Source organism: Ptychodera flava (genome assembly GCF_041260155.1).
Source record: "Ptychodera flava strain L36383 chromosome 23 unlocalized genomic scaffold, AS_Pfla_20210202 Scaffold_23__1_contigs__length_28996876_pilon, whole genome shotgun sequence".
Taxonomy (NCBI): domain Eukaryota; kingdom Metazoa; phylum Hemichordata; class Enteropneusta; family Ptychoderidae; genus Ptychodera; species Ptychodera flava.
The window spans coordinates 12,803,805-12,824,710 of record NW_027248277.1 but is presented as its reverse complement, the minus strand read 5'-3'; the positions used below and the strand labels follow the sequence as shown (position 1 = coordinate 12,824,710).

The 20,906-nt window shown below is 38.7% G+C and overlaps 2 protein-coding genes across 4 annotated transcripts in view; one reads left to right on the top strand and one right to left on the bottom strand.

The window, feature by feature from the left end:
* Positions 1-19,624, bottom strand: part of LOC139124258 (mucin-22-like) — a 43,850-nt gene extending 24,226 nt beyond the window's left edge. The window contains exons 1-2 of one of the 3 annotated variants that reach the window (XM_070690398.1): positions 7,366-7,640; positions 466-625 (exon numbers count right to left, since the gene is read on the bottom strand). The gene's annotated coding sequence lies outside the window, so the exon portion shown is untranslated. Of the gene's footprint in view, positions 1-465; positions 626-7,365; positions 7,641-19,498 lie in introns of those variants that run through there. The other 2 variants (XM_070690399.1, XM_070690397.1) reach the window with 2 other exon arrangements.
* Positions 15,413-16,258, top strand: LOC139123765 (uncharacterized protein KIAA1958 homolog). The gene has a single exon (XM_070689918.1). The coding sequence runs from the start codon at positions 15,413-15,415 to the stop codon at positions 16,256-16,258; it is 846 nt and encodes a 281-aa protein (XP_070546019.1).
* Positions 19,625-20,906: the final 1,282 nt, after the last annotated feature.

The window sequence follows — 20,906 nt, the reverse complement described above, 5'->3', positions numbered from 1 at the left end:
ACATAGGATCCAGTATAGTATCATGTTTGTACGGCTATTAAATTTCCACTGCTTATTTCTACTTCTTATGTCAAGTACAGTGTGAAGAATCATCCTTCTTCCTTGTTAAGTGACTGCACAATTTTGCATTACGATTATTTCAGTTCGGTGAGGGAAGGTATGAAGGTACATAAAGGTACACGATGCGCTAAGCTGCGTTTGTAAACATATATGAAGCCCACTTTTCCCTCTCTATGCAAGGGAAGCGTTCGTTTCCACAGCCAATATAAATATCGTCCCTGTGATGAGCACTTGTGCAAACAACTGCCTTAAAAAGACTTTAACTTTCAAAATCGGCTGTTTTCGGCGCAGAAACTGCGCACTGCAAATCCGAGGCGCTGCTTGCGCTTTTGTTTATGCCCTGGTACGCATTAAAATTAATGAAGCATAATATTGACCAGAAATAACTTATGTTTGTTTCTTTACCCTGAGAGTTTCCATGTCAATAGGTGTTGCACGCAGGTCATCGCTACTGTCTCGCTACACAGTGTCAATTTGTCGTCATGTAGATATCACAATAGTATACAGCCGACAAAATGGATGTTACTCAGCCGAAGTGTTGCTGTACCACAGGTTTTTGCAGAGTCTTTATTATGGAACGAGTAGCCTTAATTTAATTATGTGGAAATGCAACAAAAAAACATTATAAAATGATATTCATGAGATATGCAGCTCTTTAAGACTACTCTATGGAGTTGTTGAATAAGATTCATACAGAGAATTGACGATGTTACCTAGAAAAACCTTGACATTTTCTATGCTTTCTTTCTCATTATTTTCCGAAAAGGATTTTCTCTTCATCTCGCACGATAAAGACATCAATGTTAAAGACATCTATCTTACTGGGGTGGACGTTCTCTGATATGAATAGTCCTTGGGGTTATCTGTCCATGGGAAGCTTTCAGAGTCAGCGTTATCTTAAAGGTCGCTTTGCTACAGACCAACTATAGAACGGTAAATTTGTAAGAAGCGGATAATTGTCGAGAGGGAACAATATCTCTGACTACCTGCTTTGCTGTAAAGAATGGTCTGTTACGCCTGAGCTGATTAGTACTTGGAGGTTGCATAATATATATGTAATATTCAGTCAAAAGCTCGAAATAATGGACATATCATACTACAATTTACATAGCAATATATTTAATCGTATATTTGTACAGCAACGAACTTAGGGTGTAAAGCAAATGGTAAATGCGAATTTACCAAACAGTTCATGGATTGGCAGGACATCGACAAAGAAATACCATATATTTAATCAAGATATGAAGAAAACGCTGAGTCAGTATTGCATATTGCCATGCGCTTGCAACAAACACAACTATCATGACTTTATATGTAAATGAATGAGGAATAGGCATCAAGCAAAACAAATCCTGAGACCAAAAGTGAATTAATTTAATTTGACATTGTTCTTTCCGAAATGCAAAGACGTTTAGGAACGCTGTCGTTTGCAATATGACATTAAACTGGTCCAATAACCATTTCCATTCAAGGTAATACATTACCAAGTCCATGGGACATTTGAGATCTACAAAGTTAAATAGGACCACCCTGAACCAATGCTAGTTAGTGATGGTACCAGTGTCTAGAATGGGTAAGCGTACCCTGCAAGAACGCAACACCCGTCAGGATTGGTCCCAAATTTGTCTAAATATTATATAAAATGATACATTATACGAATCACTGTAATAAGTCACAACCGGGAATGCTGTCGCTAATCATTTGAGTGGCCGAGGTTTCATATTTTGCCACATTGTTGTTATATCTGCCGTAGAACTTTTTGAAAGTCCTAACGAGACTTTTGGATGTGTATCCCTGTCTCATTAGTTTTGATACCAATAAACTGTGTCTCATTTGAAATCAGGAGGCACATGTCGATGACTGCAATGTACAACAGACTTTAACGAAAGTGATAAATGTGTCGCAACTTTGTTCAGCTTCATTCCGGCTTTTACTGGGGAACAATCCACGCTGTCTGTCGCAAAGAGTATTCGTACGCTGTCCAGTCCTTATCAGATATCGGATGTACAACACGACCGTAATACTAGACTGGAATTAAAGGCGAACATGCCTGAAGAATGGAGATTAATGACTTTATTTTCAGCACGGAAACTTAGCCCGAGTTACAACTTAAGCTCTTTCATAATCGTCTCCTCCTCATAGAATGGTATTTGTCAGTTACCACAATTTTAATTTTACTCCGCAATCTACCTTTACTCTAAACGGTGATACACATTGTATTCTAATGACACGCCATCTCGCGATACAACGAATTGCTGACTCTTTATGATATGTAGAGTCTGCACAGTTAAATTCATTTTCGACACATCTATTACGACCTTGATTGTCACTTTGAAATATCACACTGATGTATACAGTTACGTCACTTCCTTAAATAAAAGATGCCGACGTGTAAAATTCTGACGTGGATAATATTACAGAATAACCAAAATTAGATAAAATCCTGTTGTTGTCACCTGGTACTACATGCTAAATATACATTCGATATGAGAAATTCAAGACTGTGACAAATGCAGGTTAGAACTTGACAGAGCACAGAGGAGAGATAAAAGGACCATTCGCGACCTTTACTTAATATGCATTGTAAGAGCGTGCCAGGGAGTTTATTTGCACCAAAAGACTTCAGTCTTATAATATGCATTGTAAGAGCGTGCCAGGGAGTTTATTTGCACCAAAAGACTTCAGTCTTATAATATGCATTGTAAGAGCGTGCCAGGGAGTTTATTTGCACCAAAAGACTTCAGTCTTATAATATGCATTGTAAGAGCGTGCCAGGGAGTTTATTTACACCAAACGACTTCCATCATATAATATGCCGAGCAGTTAACACTGTTACAGACGTGCGAAATGAAGGCCGACGGAGAGTGAAACAATATCGCTCAATGCTGAGGTTTGTTGGCTTTTCTCTATCTGAACGGTGCCCAGGAATATTACACATGGCTGTCTGCCCTCTTGGCACATAGATAGTGCCATACATTAAAAATGTGGTGATGCTTATTATGGAGAATATGATAGCATTCTGATAGGCCATTTAATCGCTAGGCGCCCTTCTCAATCTCAGGTTCTCGCATTATTGAATATCTCAACACCAATTTACAGTTTGTCATTCTTTTGTTTTCAATTAAATATTTCATCTGGTTAATAATATTCATATCAGATAAATCTGAATTTGACACTAGAAGAAAGTGATTTCAAGGGATAGGTAGATACTTGGGCTGAAATTTGAAGTAATTTTCGTCTAGCATAGTGTTAAACTGGGAACCAAACTTTCCAACTTTACAGATGCAAACTCGCCATCTCTGTAACCTCAGAATTTCGGGGTTATTTAGCTGGTTGGAAATTGTGAATCACGTTGACGCCGATAATACCAAAATCAAACTACGCAAACGGCATTGGCATGCAAGGTGGTATATGGGAACAGCGATTATGGTACCTCTCCTCTTGAAGTTTGACTGTCAGTGAATATTCATTTTGTCACAGCCCCTCAAAGAGGGTCTGTCGTTTCCTGAAGCTTTTGGGTGTAATCGAGGACTGACACCACATGGCGATTGCGATGCGACAGCGGTACAACATAATTGAACAGACGCTTTGCCAACACCAGGCACAAAGGCTGAAAATGACCAGTCCTGGATATGACTTCTCTTGATTTACGACTATTAGATCTTACTATATCAAATGCAACTAAAATTCATATTTTTAAAGTAAAACTCCTACTCCCGTCAAGTACTTTTGACATAGCTGTATACTTCATACCTCACCTCACCTCACCTCAACTCACCTCACCTTACCTCCCGAGAAAGACATTAGCAATATTGTCTGTTTATTCAAGTGTATCAGTTCGAGACGCAGGTCCAAGGTTTTGGATCGGACAAGGACTTTCACCAGAACAAAATTCTCATGAAAATTTGTACACTTCTTGAGGTTGCTAACTCAGCAAAAAACACACTGGCGATAATATTTAGTGTATCACAGTCTTCAAACAATGCCAGCAAATCATTTACATCAAATACTTCGAATGTAGGTGCAGAGGTAGTGTTGAATGAATAACTATAAAATACGAATTGAAAGTCTCTGAATTAGGTCAAATGTCTATGCCGGTGATAATGAGGTGCTCGGACCTCAAACGGAATGTTGTTCAATTTTATTCTTAGATTGACATTTATGATTCAAACTTTGACTCACTTGAATATGTATGGTTTCGAACTCACAATTTGCTGTACCAAAGTGCGTAAAGTATAAGACAAACTCTCGTCACTTCGCTATTCACTAAACTGGTCAATCAAGCAGAAGTTTGAATCCTACGGACGGCAGTGGATCACAGAATATGCCTATCTCTCTTGGCGAAAGGTTAGATCAATATTCTGCCTGAGTAAAGCAACACGTCGCCAAATTTGTCGAAAGAAAATTTGGTTTCCGTACTAAATGATATAATTAATATATGTATTTATGCCTGAGCTTGAGGAACCTCAAGTGTACATAGTAGACAACGACGGGGTACTGTTTCCTGACATTAAACCTCGTTTATCAAGCGAACAAATACGTTTTATTTTGAAAAAAATGATCGATGATTGAGTAAAATGGTGTACAGTGAAAGCATTTACATATTGATAGGTTTGTCATTGAGAGCCCGACTTGGCTTTTTATCTACTCTGCCTGTGTTTGCAAAGGTCAGAACATTAATCTAATCTGTGGACGCTGTCACCTGATTATCACCGTATTAACTTTGACAAAGTCAACAATGAACGCACAAGCAAAATATCTTCTGTATGGAAGGACGGTGCTTTTACTGTGCGGGCGCTTTGGTTGTTGACTTTGTCAAAGTTAATCCGATGATAATATGGTAACAGCGTCCACAGATTAGTAACTTATCTTTGCCTACTTTGGCGCCTTAGGCTATCAATTTTTTCAGATAATTCAGCATGTTGGCAAAAGATGTCAAGGTTGGTAGAATAAGCCTTTATTAGCAATACAACAAAACACCTACCCCTTGGCACGGACTTATAGGTTGCCCCTAGCTATGCTTTGTCTTATCTGTGTGCAGGGTTTGAGGTTAGCAACGAAAAGCAATGTGCCATGCCAATAATTTAATGAAGGTGTGCATTTATATGCAAATTGCAAAACGCCTGAATGAATCGCTTTCGCGATAGACCAGCGATAAACTCTGGACAATTTTGTTGATCTGCTGCAGTCCACCAAACAATCACAAAAACAGGACAATATGGTGTACTGTGTAAACTTACCTCACATTTAGCGAAGCCAAAGTTTTTCTGCCACAGTCCTATTTGTCCTTTAAGTGAGAGTTTACGAACATAGGACCCAGTACAGTGTCATTTTTGTACTTATACGTCTTATTGCTACTGCTTATGTCAAGTAGAGTGTGAAGAATCATCCTTCTTCATTGTCAAGTCACTGCACAATATTGCATTAACATTCTTTCAGTTCCGTGAGGGAAGGTGTATTAAAGAGCTTTCCCACGCGCAACAAAATTCCTGCTGAAAACATTCAGTGCATCTCGACAAAAAGTAGCTATTGACATTGGCCTTCGGCACTCGATTTTCTCCATTCAGAGTCCAACTTATGTCTTTTAATGGCTTCAGATAAATTTGTTTCCCCAGGGCGAGAATACTCAAATGGTCGCACAGGAGTGATTTTTTACAATTGGAGTACTTTTTAAAAGACCTCATCAAAGAAAGTGTCGTGTAGCACAGTGTCTTCTCTTTTTCAACAACCAGGTCACTTTGAACTCGGTGTGGAACGGTCAAGGGCATATCGTCAGGTTGCACGAAGCAAGACAACCGTTCTATTCGTTATCACTAGAAATGAAATCAAATGGAACTATCATTCAGATTAACCGTAGTTGCTTAATTATATCTTACATATCTGCCGTAAGCTAACAGATCAGGTCAGACAGAGGCGGCGATTTGTAGCGAAGGTTGAGACATAAAATTACGATTCATTCTAGCAAAACTTCTGGAGTCTCCTTTCTGTTACAGAAAATGTGTTGATGATACAGGTATGTATTGAAATACATACCGTGCAGATAAATAAAAATTGCCATCATCACAGACAAGAAGGAGGCAATGAAAAGTTTGGACATCTGTTCCAACTTTCCCCTTCAGAAACTGAACAAGTTTAACAAGTTACACCTCTCTTAATCTGCCTATTCTCAACATTTATCTCGCAAATACTACTATCCCATGCTTTCATTACTTTTTCCAAAGTTCTTCCCAGGTTGGTGACTTAGAAAGGGATAGATGCGATGTTGTGTGGACCTCTGTGCACATGTTCCATTTAGTACGTTACCCTCCACCACAATAGTGGGAAACATAGTGGAGGAACATAAATCAACGTTCACAGACTGAGGTGGCTGCAAATTTTGTCAGGAACAAAAGCTACATGTACAATAAAAGAAGGGCCTTGACTACTACTCTGGCGTCTACACGTGCACCAGTCTTCTTTGCAGGGCAGGGCTATAAAAGGGCTTCGGCGTAGTCATAGCCGAGCACTATTGACTCATACCGGTCGTAGAGCTAATAGCTGACCATTGCACATTGGTTGATATCGTGGTAGAAAACTACTTGAAGGAAATACAAGTAGTAACCTCTTTGCTTTTATTTTTCGGTCACACGTACGTTAGTCCATTTAGGTAAAAAAAAATGTTGTCTTTTTCCTCTGTGGTCAGTCGCTCGCTACGATCATGGAGCCAGGAGCGAAGTTGGTACCTCCATGCTATGTGGTCACTGTGTTGCAACTGTCGCTACACACGGCTTTGCTAGGTCTGCATTGTTTTCCCTCTTTAGTGAACGTTAGCGTTGTGTTTGTAGAGAAATTTCTAAAACCAACAAATTTGTCTTGCTTCATTCGGAATTGTAGCTGTCTTACAAAGAGTATATTACTTCACTCCCCACGCATGGGGTTATCAATCTTAGTCGATTTTAAGTGTGTGCTTTAACAAGAAAGTAACTCATTAACTTTATAGACGTGGTGGGTATCGCAAATTTACCACAAATCACCACGTCCAAGTCTGTATGGGGAAAAGTTGTCATGTGTATACGTATCTGAATGTCAATCATTAAAATGTGCAATAGTCTATATCGTGTCGAAGCTTTTACAATACATGGATGGTTTAAACACTTATTTCATCGATTATCCGAAAATATGATTTCAACTAGAGTAAACAGGAGGGTAATTGGAATATAACGGTCAATAGTCCCTAGCACATACAACACAATTGAATCAGGGTCACCGATATGCCACCACCTGTGAAACTGGTTAGTATCATACACAGTGTAAAATTTCACTCACCGATTCCAGAGGTCGATTTTTGTCTGCATAAATCCTTTCATTTCTCTAGGCTGCAGTGGTCTATGACGATCCCATAATCAGGGAGGATTTGTTAAGATAATATCCGGGAAGCTAAACCGTGTAGTTTAGCACCGCTTCAATAGATACTAGCCAGTGATCGACTAGCATAAAGATTCCCTCGTAAGAAGAGTCACACAACAGCACACGACCGTCATTTCTCATTACTAGATTTCAAAAACGTCCGAGGAAGACTGTGTCAAAGTACCACCAAATCGGTATACGCTAATCGAAATGCACGCTGCAGACATCCGGTGACGTGTGCTCTCTTCAAGACATGAATAATTATTCAAATTATTGTTCACTGCGACCAAACTGCTCTCAGTGTAGAGACCAAGGGTATGTGTTTTCAATAGTTATTTATCCCTGAGGCCTTGTTCAAGGACTCGTTCACTCAAGAGTGATATCTTCTTTGATATTTCAAACTAGAAAACGAGTGACTGAAGTGTCATAAAAAGACTATTCTCAGTTCGACAGTTTTACAGCCACTGGTAGACCTAATCACTGACTTGCAATCAAGTTGACAGATTATGAGAAGAGAAGAGGATTAGAACAAACCTCAGGGATTGATAAGGAAAGGGATCAGGGCAAAATGTGTTAATATAATGAAACTGTCAATAAAATATCAAAATTATATAATTTGGTAAGGGTTTCAAGAGGAAAAAATACAAGGAAACATATGATTTTTAAAAATGGCTGCCCTGCACTTTCCTCTGTGACGAAACAATCCAAAATTAAAAAACCTAGCCTGCATTTTGAAAATATACAGGAGAGTTTACAGGGTACTCTAATGGCTCTATGTCTCTGTCTGTCTGTCTGTCTGTCTGCCTGTCTGTCTCACTCTCCCTCTCTCTCTTGTTAAATGACAATTTAAAATTGCTTTCATCAATAATGTGTTTATTACATTTATGAAATCTATATGATTTGGTTTGAATGCCTCCTTTTACTATGACTAGGCTGAATTGTTCGTTCGAATAAGTAAATGAAAATGTGCCTCGATTAAATACCAAGCACATTTATAACATGCCTCGAGGTGAATGTAAATCAGTGCATTGATTTGAATAGGAACATCCGGGATGTTGGCGGGCCGGTGGAACGATTGTACTGGACCGGTTTCCATTGGTTACCCGGGCCAGTGAAGCCTTTCGATGTTTTCGACGTAAAAGTAGACGCTTAACGCTAGATGTAAAATCTTTATGCGCGTGCCCCTATTTTGATTTTCGTTAAAACTGTTTAATGCTGGTCGATAATGGTAAAATTGTTTGAAAACGTCCTGCATGAAACTATACGTCATAAAGTATAAACTGTGAAGAGGTATGTAATAAAAATATGCTTGCAGGAATACATGGGTTTATGTGCACTCGTAGCAGGAGACAATTTGCCCTCCGAACGTCAGCAAATTGTCACCTGCTCTCGGGCACCTAAACCCATGTATTCAGGCAATAATATATAGTGTTACATATACATAAATTCTCATGTTGACTGGCTCCACCCTAGCGCTCTGATGTGTATGACAAAAAACCTACAGTGGTTAAAAACCCTGTCATGGTTCCCTTGAATTTTAGCTTAATAAAATTCGGTCACCATGACATGATCGACCGAAAACGTCAATACTAATTTAGTTACTTGTTTCCTCAGTTGTGTCAACTTTAATGCGTCGGCATGTTGAGTATATGCTCTTTTCCAGCCGCCGGGGACGGTCATTCGCGGTTAAAATATTTCATTGCTTAGTCCCTAAACATGCTTGTCTCAATTCTTGGCCGCGGGCGCGGTTCCGACAATTTGGTCAGCTAACCTCAAAATGATATTGCGTGCCTAAATTTGAATTTTATAGTTCAACGGAATGTCTTATGAATTTTGTTTTACACTTTTTGGGCACAAATAAAGGCACGGCTATATAATGGCTATCCGGAGATGAATAAGTATGTCAATGATTGACAGAAAGCCTAATTATGTATCGATTGAAAGACCCAGCACATGTTCCCTATATAAACTCCCGCGTGGACAGGTTCCGCCCTATATCGAACGTATGACAAAATCTTACGGCGGTTCAACATACTGATAAATGAATGTATTCAAAGCTTACAAAATAGTTTGAATTTTAATTGGAAACTAACACTTCAAACTTGCACGGCATATAAAGTCACATTCTAAGCTGTCCTTACACATAAAGAGGGAATAATATGAAAATTCAATAATTTCTTCATAGTATTCCAACTCACAACGACGTCGCATGGAAAATAGTGTGTTTTTATAAATGCAAAACCTGAACATGCTGTAGATTTCATTAGACATTACCGAAGCAATGAATAGACGACTATACTGGCTCATTAGATAATTACTCATAATATTTTCGATGAAGTGTACTATGAACGATGGTATAACAACTCTAATGACGACCTAGACAAGGATGCATACACATGCAATTTCATGTTTCATTGGCTGTGTTCACGTCCAGGCATATCTTTCTCGAGAACATGGTTTTTAAAATCAGCATCAAAAGGTAATTTGATGGTCAAAGGCGATGATGCAATGCCATTTCTAACACTTGACCATTGCTGTTGTTGTATAACGTATACGTACAGTGTGCTTACGGGGGCGCTACACCCAACATGGCGAATGTTGCTCAGAAATCACTTTTTTGCAAATTTCCATTCAATTTTAATTATTTTTTACCCCAAATTTAAGATATTGGTTGGGTTCACCATTTAGCTTGTCAAGCAGTCATAAGTTGCGTGATAAAGAAATGCTAAATAAATCAAACGTATGCAAATCACCCGATTTCCTGGCTTCTTCTTCCTCCCCATTTCAAAATTTCCAACGAATTTAACTTTACTCTGGCTGGATCAAATTTAAGAAATTTTCACATTATGTTCTTTAAATGCTATATAAAACGGCTATTGTGTTTGGCAATAAAGTTCTTACACTTTCAATGAGAGGCATTTTAATTTTGCCTATCATGTTTAAAGCCCCCACTCAATTATCAGATTTATCTAATATAAATATTATTTCCTTGATAAAATATTCAATGGAAAACAAAAGAATGACAAACTGTTAATGGGCTGTTGACACATTCGTTAATGCGAGAACCAGGGATTGAGAAGGGCGCCTTTAAATTACTTTTTTGAGTGTCTGTCTTTCATCCCTTGCCATTTTAGAACGAGGATAGGTAATGCGAAATGAAACAGTTTTTCTACATATGCTCTTCTTTCTAGTGAAATTATGCATTTTAGAAAATATCGTCAAGTTTTTTACTGAAATTATTTTTTACCATTATAGTCGAAATGTCCGATGACGTCATAGAGTACCAGAGGATCAGGGTGCAAAGGGTTAAGGTTTGTTACCCCAAAGATACACACCGATCTTTCGAGTAAGCTACTGCTACCTTAATAAACTTAAGAGTCTCTGCTTTTTGAAAATATATAGTATGAGGTTTCCATGTCATCTTTGATGAGAAAAATTGCTTTAAAAAACTGTGTTGGCAACATGCAGTTTCACTTTAAATTGGAATAATCATTTAAGTAGGAGTGAATTAGTAAATAAATTACTTCGCTCGTTCAAATGAAATAAAAAGCCAACCCCGAATTTGATTATTTAGCCAAATATGTTGTTATTATTCAGATTTTCCTACAGTAAATGTTTTTAGAAGTCAAATGTTGTCTTCTTACGAATTTGCTCAATTATAATCTTTAAGAATACATCACAAGTTTCAAAAATCTAAATAGCAGAGTTGAAGCTCTTGGTGACTGTAACTGTTTGAAACAAGGGTGCATGACCACACTGCAATAATACACATGTACATCTCCGGTAGAAAGTCTTTTCACGCATGTTGAATCAGCTAGATTTAGATTTCAATTGCTTTTTATGAGCGATCAGCCGTGTGTGACAAAGTCCACGACAAGCTTGAGTGAATATTTACAATAAAACCCTTTCTTTTTTAAAGAGGCCGCCATTTACAAAATGTAAATCGTAGGTAAACAACAATGTGGAACAATTTCTATGTATTTTACGTCTCATATACACGTCAACCTCATTCCGCGATACTGCTTGAATATGTGAGGACCTTGAATGGATAAGATTTTACTCGATTTCTTACGAAATAAGTCTATTCACAACAGATGTATTACACTCTTCGCAAATGAAGTTTTTTTGACCTATGTAAAGGAGCTAATTTACAGTATTACTATCCGGAAAATGCGATATGATTAACTGTTACAATGAGCATATTAACATTCGTAGCCGTGCCCTTAAAGACACGAATGAGGCGTATGTGTCGTTTAGGACAAATCTAACCTGTATGAAGAATAATATCAATTAACTTTAGGTGAATCATGAATATACTTTAGGATATTAAACATATGATTTACTATGATATCATTGGTGTATTTTTATCCAGTACAGTCTAAGCCCTACATAAGTTTTAATATGCCAGCTATATTTTTTGCGTTTTGCCTTATCCACAATGATCGGGAAATATTTACTTTATATATTGTATTTTTGTTATTTTGATATTGGCCAGACCTTCATTTATACACAACCGACATACCAAGTCACTTTCACATTGTGTTAATGTAACTCGTCACACTGCAGGGTTCCCAAGGCCAGCGGACCTTTACCCTTTTTGATTTCATTTCCCGGACATGTATTCTTGCCTTTCAATTTACAGCTTAGATTTGACGTTTCCTGTGAATGTGTTGTTCAGGTCAAAAAGTGAATATCTCAATTAGCGATAGTTGAGACTTTTAGAGGTAGCACACTATGACCTTGCAAATAAAATGTGTTGAAATGATCACAAATAAGACTGAATTTGAGATTTGATTTTAAACCTAATTCACACCAGAGTTCATTGGCAGTTAATGCATGTATATTGAGAACCAAAACTATGACGTTATTTTACGGCTTGCATGATATGCAGGCTCTAACAGAGGATCCTCTCATAAAAAAAAAACCTTTGGTATTGTAAATTGATAAGTATTTCTCCAGAGAACCACACGTGGTGTGAGTTTGAAAGTAAATTGAATGCCAGGCCAGTGTGAATTTGTGCCTTTTGAGTGCCTTTAACGTGAGAATAAAGACACGTTTTCAGATATGCAGGTATAAGGCTTTGAGAGCGGAAAAGGACAATAAGTCAACACAGTGCAAACAAGTCAACACTGTGCAAAGTTTAAACAAATTGACTTTCATAGCAATTACCTTCAATCTCAGACAAAGGTGATGCTTTACGACAATGTTGAAGATTGTTATTGTGGTAAAGACGTTTTTCGCAAGTCAGGCGGATCATCAAACTTTATAAAATTTGATCTTGCCTTTAACGTCACTGACAAGTCGAAACCCCTGAACCTTTACACAAACGGTACAAAATACTAAATTATATGTAAGTTAACTTACCATTTCATTTCGCAGTCTTGTTTGGGCTTCGAGCGGGAAAAAATAATTGACTATCCACAAGTTCCCTCTTTCTGGTGTCACTTCGGTCATTCTTTCCTCGCTTGGTGATTAAATTTAATCCTGACCCCATTCCTCGGGATCAAAACTTTGGGCAGTTTTCTGAGCTCAGCTCTAGGTCATCAACTGCCCCTTTTCACTCCAATTGCCTTCCCAAAGGGGCCCTGGCCAAATTTGTTGTGTTAGTTGATAAAAGTATTTATTTTGTTCTTTAGCGTAGTTTTGAGGCAAGTTTTGAAGGCTTTTGTATGTACATGCAGTTCTCCTCTGGCTTTCTTTCATTCGCAATAAACAATGTTAGTTGATAACAATCCAGTTGTAGCATATTTCATAAAATAGATTATCCATAAATAGTTGCTTTACGCCAAAGGGATCCAGAATCTATTAATAGTCTTCGTACAGCCCATATTGGTTGTGTTTCCGCAAGTTACGTGAAGATCCTGTTCCTATCACAAATCTCCGATTCGCCTGTAGAAACACTGAGATTCCAATAGTGAAAGTTCCCCACGCTTCTGTAAGTGTAGCCTTGAAACTCTCAATACATTTCTCTGGACTTAACATAACCTAGATTCAAAACCCGGCTGGTGTGTTGCAAATATCAATATCGTCTGTAGCCAAGCCTGGTTCCACAACCAGGGACGACTAAGCTTCAACCTAAATGATCTTCCTCTGTGGCCTGGTTCAACAATAAGACATGACTAAGATTCAGTCGAAATGACAAATTAGGTCACAAGCTGATGACTGATAGTCATGTTCTCCTGTCAAGTATACGCTCTTTCCATTGGACCGGTAAGGTCAAAGTAGTCAAGCTTTTTAAGAGAGGGTGTAGGGCAAAGGGGAATCTGTATATGAAGCAAGTGCCCAGACTTACTTACTTTGACTGACAAATAAGGCAAGTAGATGAAAGTCTTGAACTTAGCCAGGTACAGATATATTGCTTTCAAGTGCAATCTCATTTAAGGTCTTTTTAAATGAGGTGTAAATAGATCAACCAGGTGTTCGAGTAAAATTAGAACACCTGGGATGCTTTGCTAGACTGGTTATCAACACCTACTCGACTAATGGACATACTCTTGGCATTGAAAATGATATCAAAGATAAGAAATGCACCTATTTGTGTTTTGGAACATATGAAGTATTTTTCAGTGCAAACAAAGTATGTTAATATCACGATTTGCGAATATGAATATTATCGACAAGAACAATCGGGTATTTCATCTGGAATAGGAATGTGCCATGAAAACCACTCTTATACAACAGTTCAATCGAAATGACCTGTGTGATTTGACCTCGTTTGTCAGTTTTCACCATTTTCCCAACATTATGCACCCTGGATCACAAATTGACCCCGTTTAAACATATACCCGCTGTTTACCAATATATCCGATAACGATAAATAATAGCAAATCGGGTGGTAAAATTTTATCAGATCCATAATCTCAGCATGAAAGCGAAGTGTATGTTGCGGAGAACCATTCAACAGTTCCCTGTCTTTCAGAACTTCAGACCCCAGGGTTATGTTACGGTGGCGTCAGAAATGTTGACATGAAAAATGAATGAAAGCATAACTGAGGCGTATGCATATTTTTATGATATATTTTTCACACAACATTGACGCCTGCCAGTTAACAGAGTTGGGTCAACCGGCAATACACATCAGCGTACTGTCCTGAATAAACTCCCTAAGGCTATGTCATTGTTTGTATTTCAAGACACTCCTTGTCCAACCATAAAGAAAAGGCCAAACACAAAGTACTTCGTCAGGTCAAGGTGGTGCCTTCGCTTTTAATATTTATAAGCGCTTTGTTACAGAACCATCAGTACTAGACACGTTTGGCACGATGACAATATGCTCTTGAAAGGGAATTGTTATGGTATGATTTACTTGTGTTCTGTATCTGTCATGGTGTTGACGGTCGTTTGGAGATTGATTTCTATACTCGCAATTATTTTCCAACTGAGGGAAATCAGAATGTCAACTCAACTCGACTGGCTCCACCCTGGGGCACTGATGTGTATGACAAAATCAACACCCTGCCATGAGTCCCTTTAACTTTTGCTCGATAAAATTCGGTCACCATGACATGATCGACCGAAAATACTCATTCAGTTATTTGTTCCCTCGTTTGTGTTAAATTCCATGCGTCCTTATGTTAGGTATATGCTCTTCTCCTGTCGCTGCAGTGGTCATTTGCGGGTAAAGTAATTAGTTACTTAGTCTCTGAACATGCTTTTCTCACGTCCCCAGTGCGCTGAGAGTGTGAGAACACCAGTGTGGGATCAATTTGTTCTCACACTCTGTATTGTTGCGCGAACGAACACCTCGTATGTTAAACGTATATTGATTGGTCAATTTCTTTCGGCGCGTAGTTCTCTGTGTGTATTGACGAATAGAACATCGCGTAATGTACAACCGGAACTATAGCAGACAGACGACTGTACAGCAGAGTGAACAGATTGTTCTGAATTTTTCACATTTTGAGTATGGTCAGCGTCGGCAACAAATTTACCAACGATACAGTTAGCGAAAGACTTCGATATTGTCATGAATGAACCATCTGTACCCGAGGCTGTGGCAGACGACAGCAGTGACGCAATGCCATCAACAGATGGACGTCAGAGCCGTTTCGCAACATTGTCCTCCGTTGACCTGGATAATTTTGTGGCTGACCAACAAAACAAAGAAACCGTTCGCAAAACTAATGGTCACATTGCTCTATTCAAAGAGTATCTGGCGGAAAATGGTGAACGCAGGGACGTGTGTGATATAGCACCAACTGAACTGGACCCGCTTGTCGGCAAGTTTCTGTGTGTCGTACGAAAGGAAGACGGGTCTGAGTATGAGCCGTCGTACTTACGAGGTATGTTCAGCAGCCTTGAGAGACATCTTCGCTGGAAGAAGTACGACGTGTCACTAACCACTGGGCCTGAATTTTTCACGGCGCGAGAACAACTAAAGGCCAAGCAGAAAGCTCTGCGTAAACAGGGTAAAGGCAACCTCCCAAACAAAGCAGGGACACTGACTGACGACAACGTCGATCACTTGTATGCGACGAAACAACTCGGCGGTCACAGCCCACAATCGATTATCAACACTCTGTGGTTGAATAATATGTTACATTTTGGCATGAGAGCCATAAAAGAACACAGGTCCCTCTGCTGGGGTGATGTCCAGCTGAAACGTGACAGTCATGACCGTGAATATCTGGAAATGACAGGGGAGCACCAAACTAAAACTAGAACCGGTGAGAATGTCACCGACGTACGTCCCGTAAATCCGCAGATGTACGCGTTTCCGTCAGATCCGGAGCGATGTCCGGTAATTTGTATAAATTATACAGATCACTTAGACCAGCAGATTCCAACGGTCTGGACAACCCCTTTTATTTAGGGATCAAGCAGAGTAACCCCAAACCATCCGAAAAGACATGGTTTAAACGACAGCCTATGGGTCCGAATACCATTGCAAATATCATGAAGAACATGTCGACAGAAAGCGGCCTATCTGAACTCGGTAAGAAATTTACCAATACCAGTGAAGAAAGTATTTTGTTGCAAAAATTAAATGATAATATGGTACCAACGACGCATACAATGCAAAAGAGTGCACATAAGAATATCCAGTCTGTAAATAATTATTGCAAACTATCTGATACACAACAATATGCCATGTCGCACATTCTGACCGAGACAACAAAAGCTGACGTCACTCAAAAATACGCTCCGACTGCTGTGGCAGGTCCATCGTCAAATTATATGAAACTTCAACTACATGAAGGAAGGCAGACGCAGCGACTGAAAGCATCGCATGTTCTGGGTCAATCTGCAATCTTCGAAAATTGCCAGGTGACAGGTGGAACTTTTAATGTGAATGTGAATATCCAAAGTCAAACTGGGCCATCCGGCAAGAAACGACCAAGGGTGATATATTCATACTCTGCTGGCAGTCAGGAAAACAATATTGAATTATAAATGTCGCCGTGCACAGTGCTTCACAAGGCAGTAAACGAAACTGTTCATGACTTTAGCAATATTATTTATGGCAACACAAACAATGGCCAGTTTATTTGATGACATTAGTGTTGACGTTGAAAGTTTTATTGTATAAAAATGACTCTGCAAGACATTCTCAATTAATCAAAAATAGAAGTACGCCTATACGTATTTGAAAATATGTTGGTCTTAATACGGTTGCTGTTATGTATTCACTAACGACCTGTCACGATATGTAAAACCTATGTTAATAAAATTGCCATTTCGGTAATATACCTGTTAACGTGTTTGATATGTGCGTCAATGAAAGGAACTTAATTTTTCTGTGCGGAATGATACAAATGAAACATGGGCAATCGAGCGCTGGTTTTTGATAGTATAAATCTACCACAATAAAATGCAATTCTCTAAGATATTGGAGGAACGTGAGGAAAATAATCCCACACCCCAATGGGCTGAGATGGAATGTCTCACACTCGTTGGGGAATTCTGTCTCACACGAGCCGAAGGCGAGTGTGAGACAGAATTCCCCAACTCGTGTGAGACATTCCATCTCAGCCCATTGGGATGTGGGATTCTATTAGTCTCAATTCGTGGCCGCGAAAGCGGTTCCGACAATTTGGTCAGCTGACCTCAAAATGCTATTGTGTCCCTAAATTTGAATTGTATGGTGCAATGGAGTGTCTTATGAATATAAAGGCACGAGTATGTAATCGTTATCCGGAGATAAATAAGTATGTCAATGATTGACAGAAAGCCAAATTGTGCCTTGATTGAAAGATCAACCACATTTGTTCCTTACATAAGTTCCCGCGTGGACAGGTTCCGCCCTATCGCAGGTATGACAAAACCTTACGGCGGTTTAACGTACTGATAAATGAATAAATTGAAAGCTAAAAAATAGTTTGAATTAAATTGGAAACAGGCACTTCAAACTTGCACGGCATATCAAGTCGCATTCTAAGCTGTCCTTACACATAAAGGGGGAATACTATGTAAATTCACTACTTTCTCTATGATATTCCAACTCACAGCGTATGGTAAATAGTGATATAGCGAAGACATAATAGACATCACAACTCGGCTAATCCCCATCCCTAGTGTTTCAATAAGTCAGCGGGTTTTATGAATTCAATACCTGGACATCCTGTAGAGTTCATTAGACTTTACCGAAGCAATGAATACACAACTATACTGGCCTGCCAGTTAACAGAGTTGGATCAGCCGACAATTCACATCAGTGTACTGTCCTGAACAAAATTCCGCAAGGCTATGTTCATTGTTTGTATGTCAAGACACCCCTGTTAAACTATAAAGAAAAGGCCAAACACAATGAACTTTGTCAGGTCAAGGTGGTGCCTTCACTTTTTAATATTTATAAGCGCTCTGTTGCCGAACGACCAGTACTAGACACGTTTGACTCGATGACACTCTGTTCTTGAAAGGGATTTTTTTATTGTATGATTTACTTGTGTTCTGTATCTTTCATGGTGTTGACGGTCGTTTGAAGATTGATTTGTATACTTGCGATTACATTCCAACTGATAGAAAGCAGGAAAACAACTAAATCTTGTTGAAATGACAACTTGGAATTTGTATCATCAATAATATGTTTATTACACGATTCCAAAATCAATATGATTTGGTTTAAATGCCTTTATTTACTGTGACAAGGCTGAATTGTTCGATCGAATTTCGCGGAAATTATTTAAATTAGGGACTTTAAATCTCTGTTGTTTAAATTTCTCCTTTTACCTCCTCGAAAATGATGTCTTCCTCAGTATATTTTCATTCAATGTCAATTGCTTCAGGAGACGATGATATTGTCAATCAAAATATTGGGTTGACGCAAATACAATTTCAATTCCTAGTATCATGTGCTTTGGTCAAAGCCTAGTCAATTTCTACATTTGAGTAAAAAAGAACGGCTTCAATATGACAAACCATGTCATATCACATTTAAGTACCTTTTAATTTCCAAGAAATGCCTTCCATACACAAATCACAAAAGGAAAACAACATTTATATTTTTGAGTTGCTGTCACTAGTTCCCTTCTCTCCAGACTTTATTCAAATAGACGTTTGTTATGCTGGTGTCAGACGGGTCAAAATAGTAAATTAAATTGCAAAACATTAAATCGCCTTCCAATCTACGTCAACTTTGAGTTGCCCTAGAACAATAAGAGAGCCTTCGTTCGAGACAATGTTTGCCCGTCATATTTTAATTGTATTTATAAGCATTGCTCATTTGAGAATTTGACTCTGATCAACACGAGAAAACGGCAAGAAGAATTACAAAGTGTCAAAGCGACAAAAAAGAGGGTTATTAACGTATGGCCCCTCACTGCCAACGTTATAAACTTCAGAAGCACCTGGAGACTCGCAATGGATAACATTAAGTGATTGACATTAACCTTCACAAACCTTATAGAATCGCGATTTCTATTCTGAGTGTAGGTAGACGTTTGCCAGTATGAGGGGTTGGAGGACAAAACGCTCTATGTAAAGAGATAGTGTTACGTGCAGAGAAAACGAACAAAAGGGTGAACTCAGCAGTTTCCGTTAAACAAAATTTATTACGAAAACAAAACTAATTGCTAAGTTAGGGACAGAGTACAAGCTTTAAAAGTGTACAGACTACTTATCTCAGCTGGGACGGCAAAGCTCCAGTCTCAGAGTTGTAACAGTCAGTCGGATGAATGAACAGTCCTTTGGCTTGCAGGCTTGAAGCTGCACAAAGACCACAGTATAAATCCAGCGTTGACAGTGAAGGTCTTGAAAAGTCTGAGAATGACTACTGCTGGAGTTTAGTAACACACAAGAGACACGATCCCAAAGTCTGACTGGAAGCTGTGCACGTCCCTTTTATAAAGGCATGTAAGAACAATCTAGAACTTTTATTGACATGCTAATTACTGTTCTAAAATTATCTCCCTTACACAACTAATCAACTTTCCAGAACATTCCAAACATGACTAATTGAATTCAAGGTTGTGAGGTCATCAAGGGCAGTGACCTTGGGAATGTTCTAGACTAATTGAACTCAGGTCATGATGAGTGTGGGGGAAATGACCTACATAACACACCCCCTCTTCAAAAAAAGAAAATTTTTCAAAGAAAAATCTTTCTTTTACAAATGTAATCTTGAAAAGGATTTAAGTACTCAAATTTTGTTTTACTCTAAAGTAAAATTTCTTGAAAGTGAACAACAATAAAATTTCTTGAAAGTGAACAACAATAATTTCTAAATACGAGAGAGACAGTCTGCAATTAAATTGTCTCTGCCTTTGATATGTCTAATGTCAAGATTAAACTCCTGTAACATTAAACTCCATCTTAGCAATCTCTGATTTTTGCCTTTAAATTTCTGCAGAAAAACAAGAGGGTTGTGATCAATATAAACCACTATTGGCTGATTTGAAGAAGTAACATAAACTTCAAAATGCTGTAAAGCTAATATCAAAGATAAACACTCTTTTTCAATTGTAGAGTAGTTTCTCTGGGATTTGTTAAATTTGCGTGAAAAATAGCAAACAGGATGATCTACCCCATGACTATCCTCTTGCAATAAACAGCACCAGCAGCCGTATCACTAGCATCCACAGCTAATTTGAATGGCAAAGTGAAATCTGGTGCAGACAACACGGGAGCACTTTGCAGTATGGCTTTAAGTGTATCAAATGCCTGTGGCATTGCTCTGACCAAACAAACTTTACTTTCTTTTTAAGTAAGTTAGTCAAAGGCTCAGTAATTGTGGAGAATTTGGACAGAATTTTCTGTAGTAACCAGCCATACCGAGAAAGCGCATCAGTTGTCGTTTGCAGTTTGGTATGGGAAAACTTGAAATGGCACTGATTTTGGCATCAACAGGTTTTACCTCACCCTGTCCTACAGTATGTCCGAGGTAAGTTACCCTAGCCCAACCAAACTCAGATTTGCAAGGTTGACAGTCAACATTGCTTTGCTCAGTCTCTCAAAGAACTTCCGCATGAGCTTGATGTGTTCCTCCCAGGTGTCACTATACAGGACGACGTCGTCAACGTAAG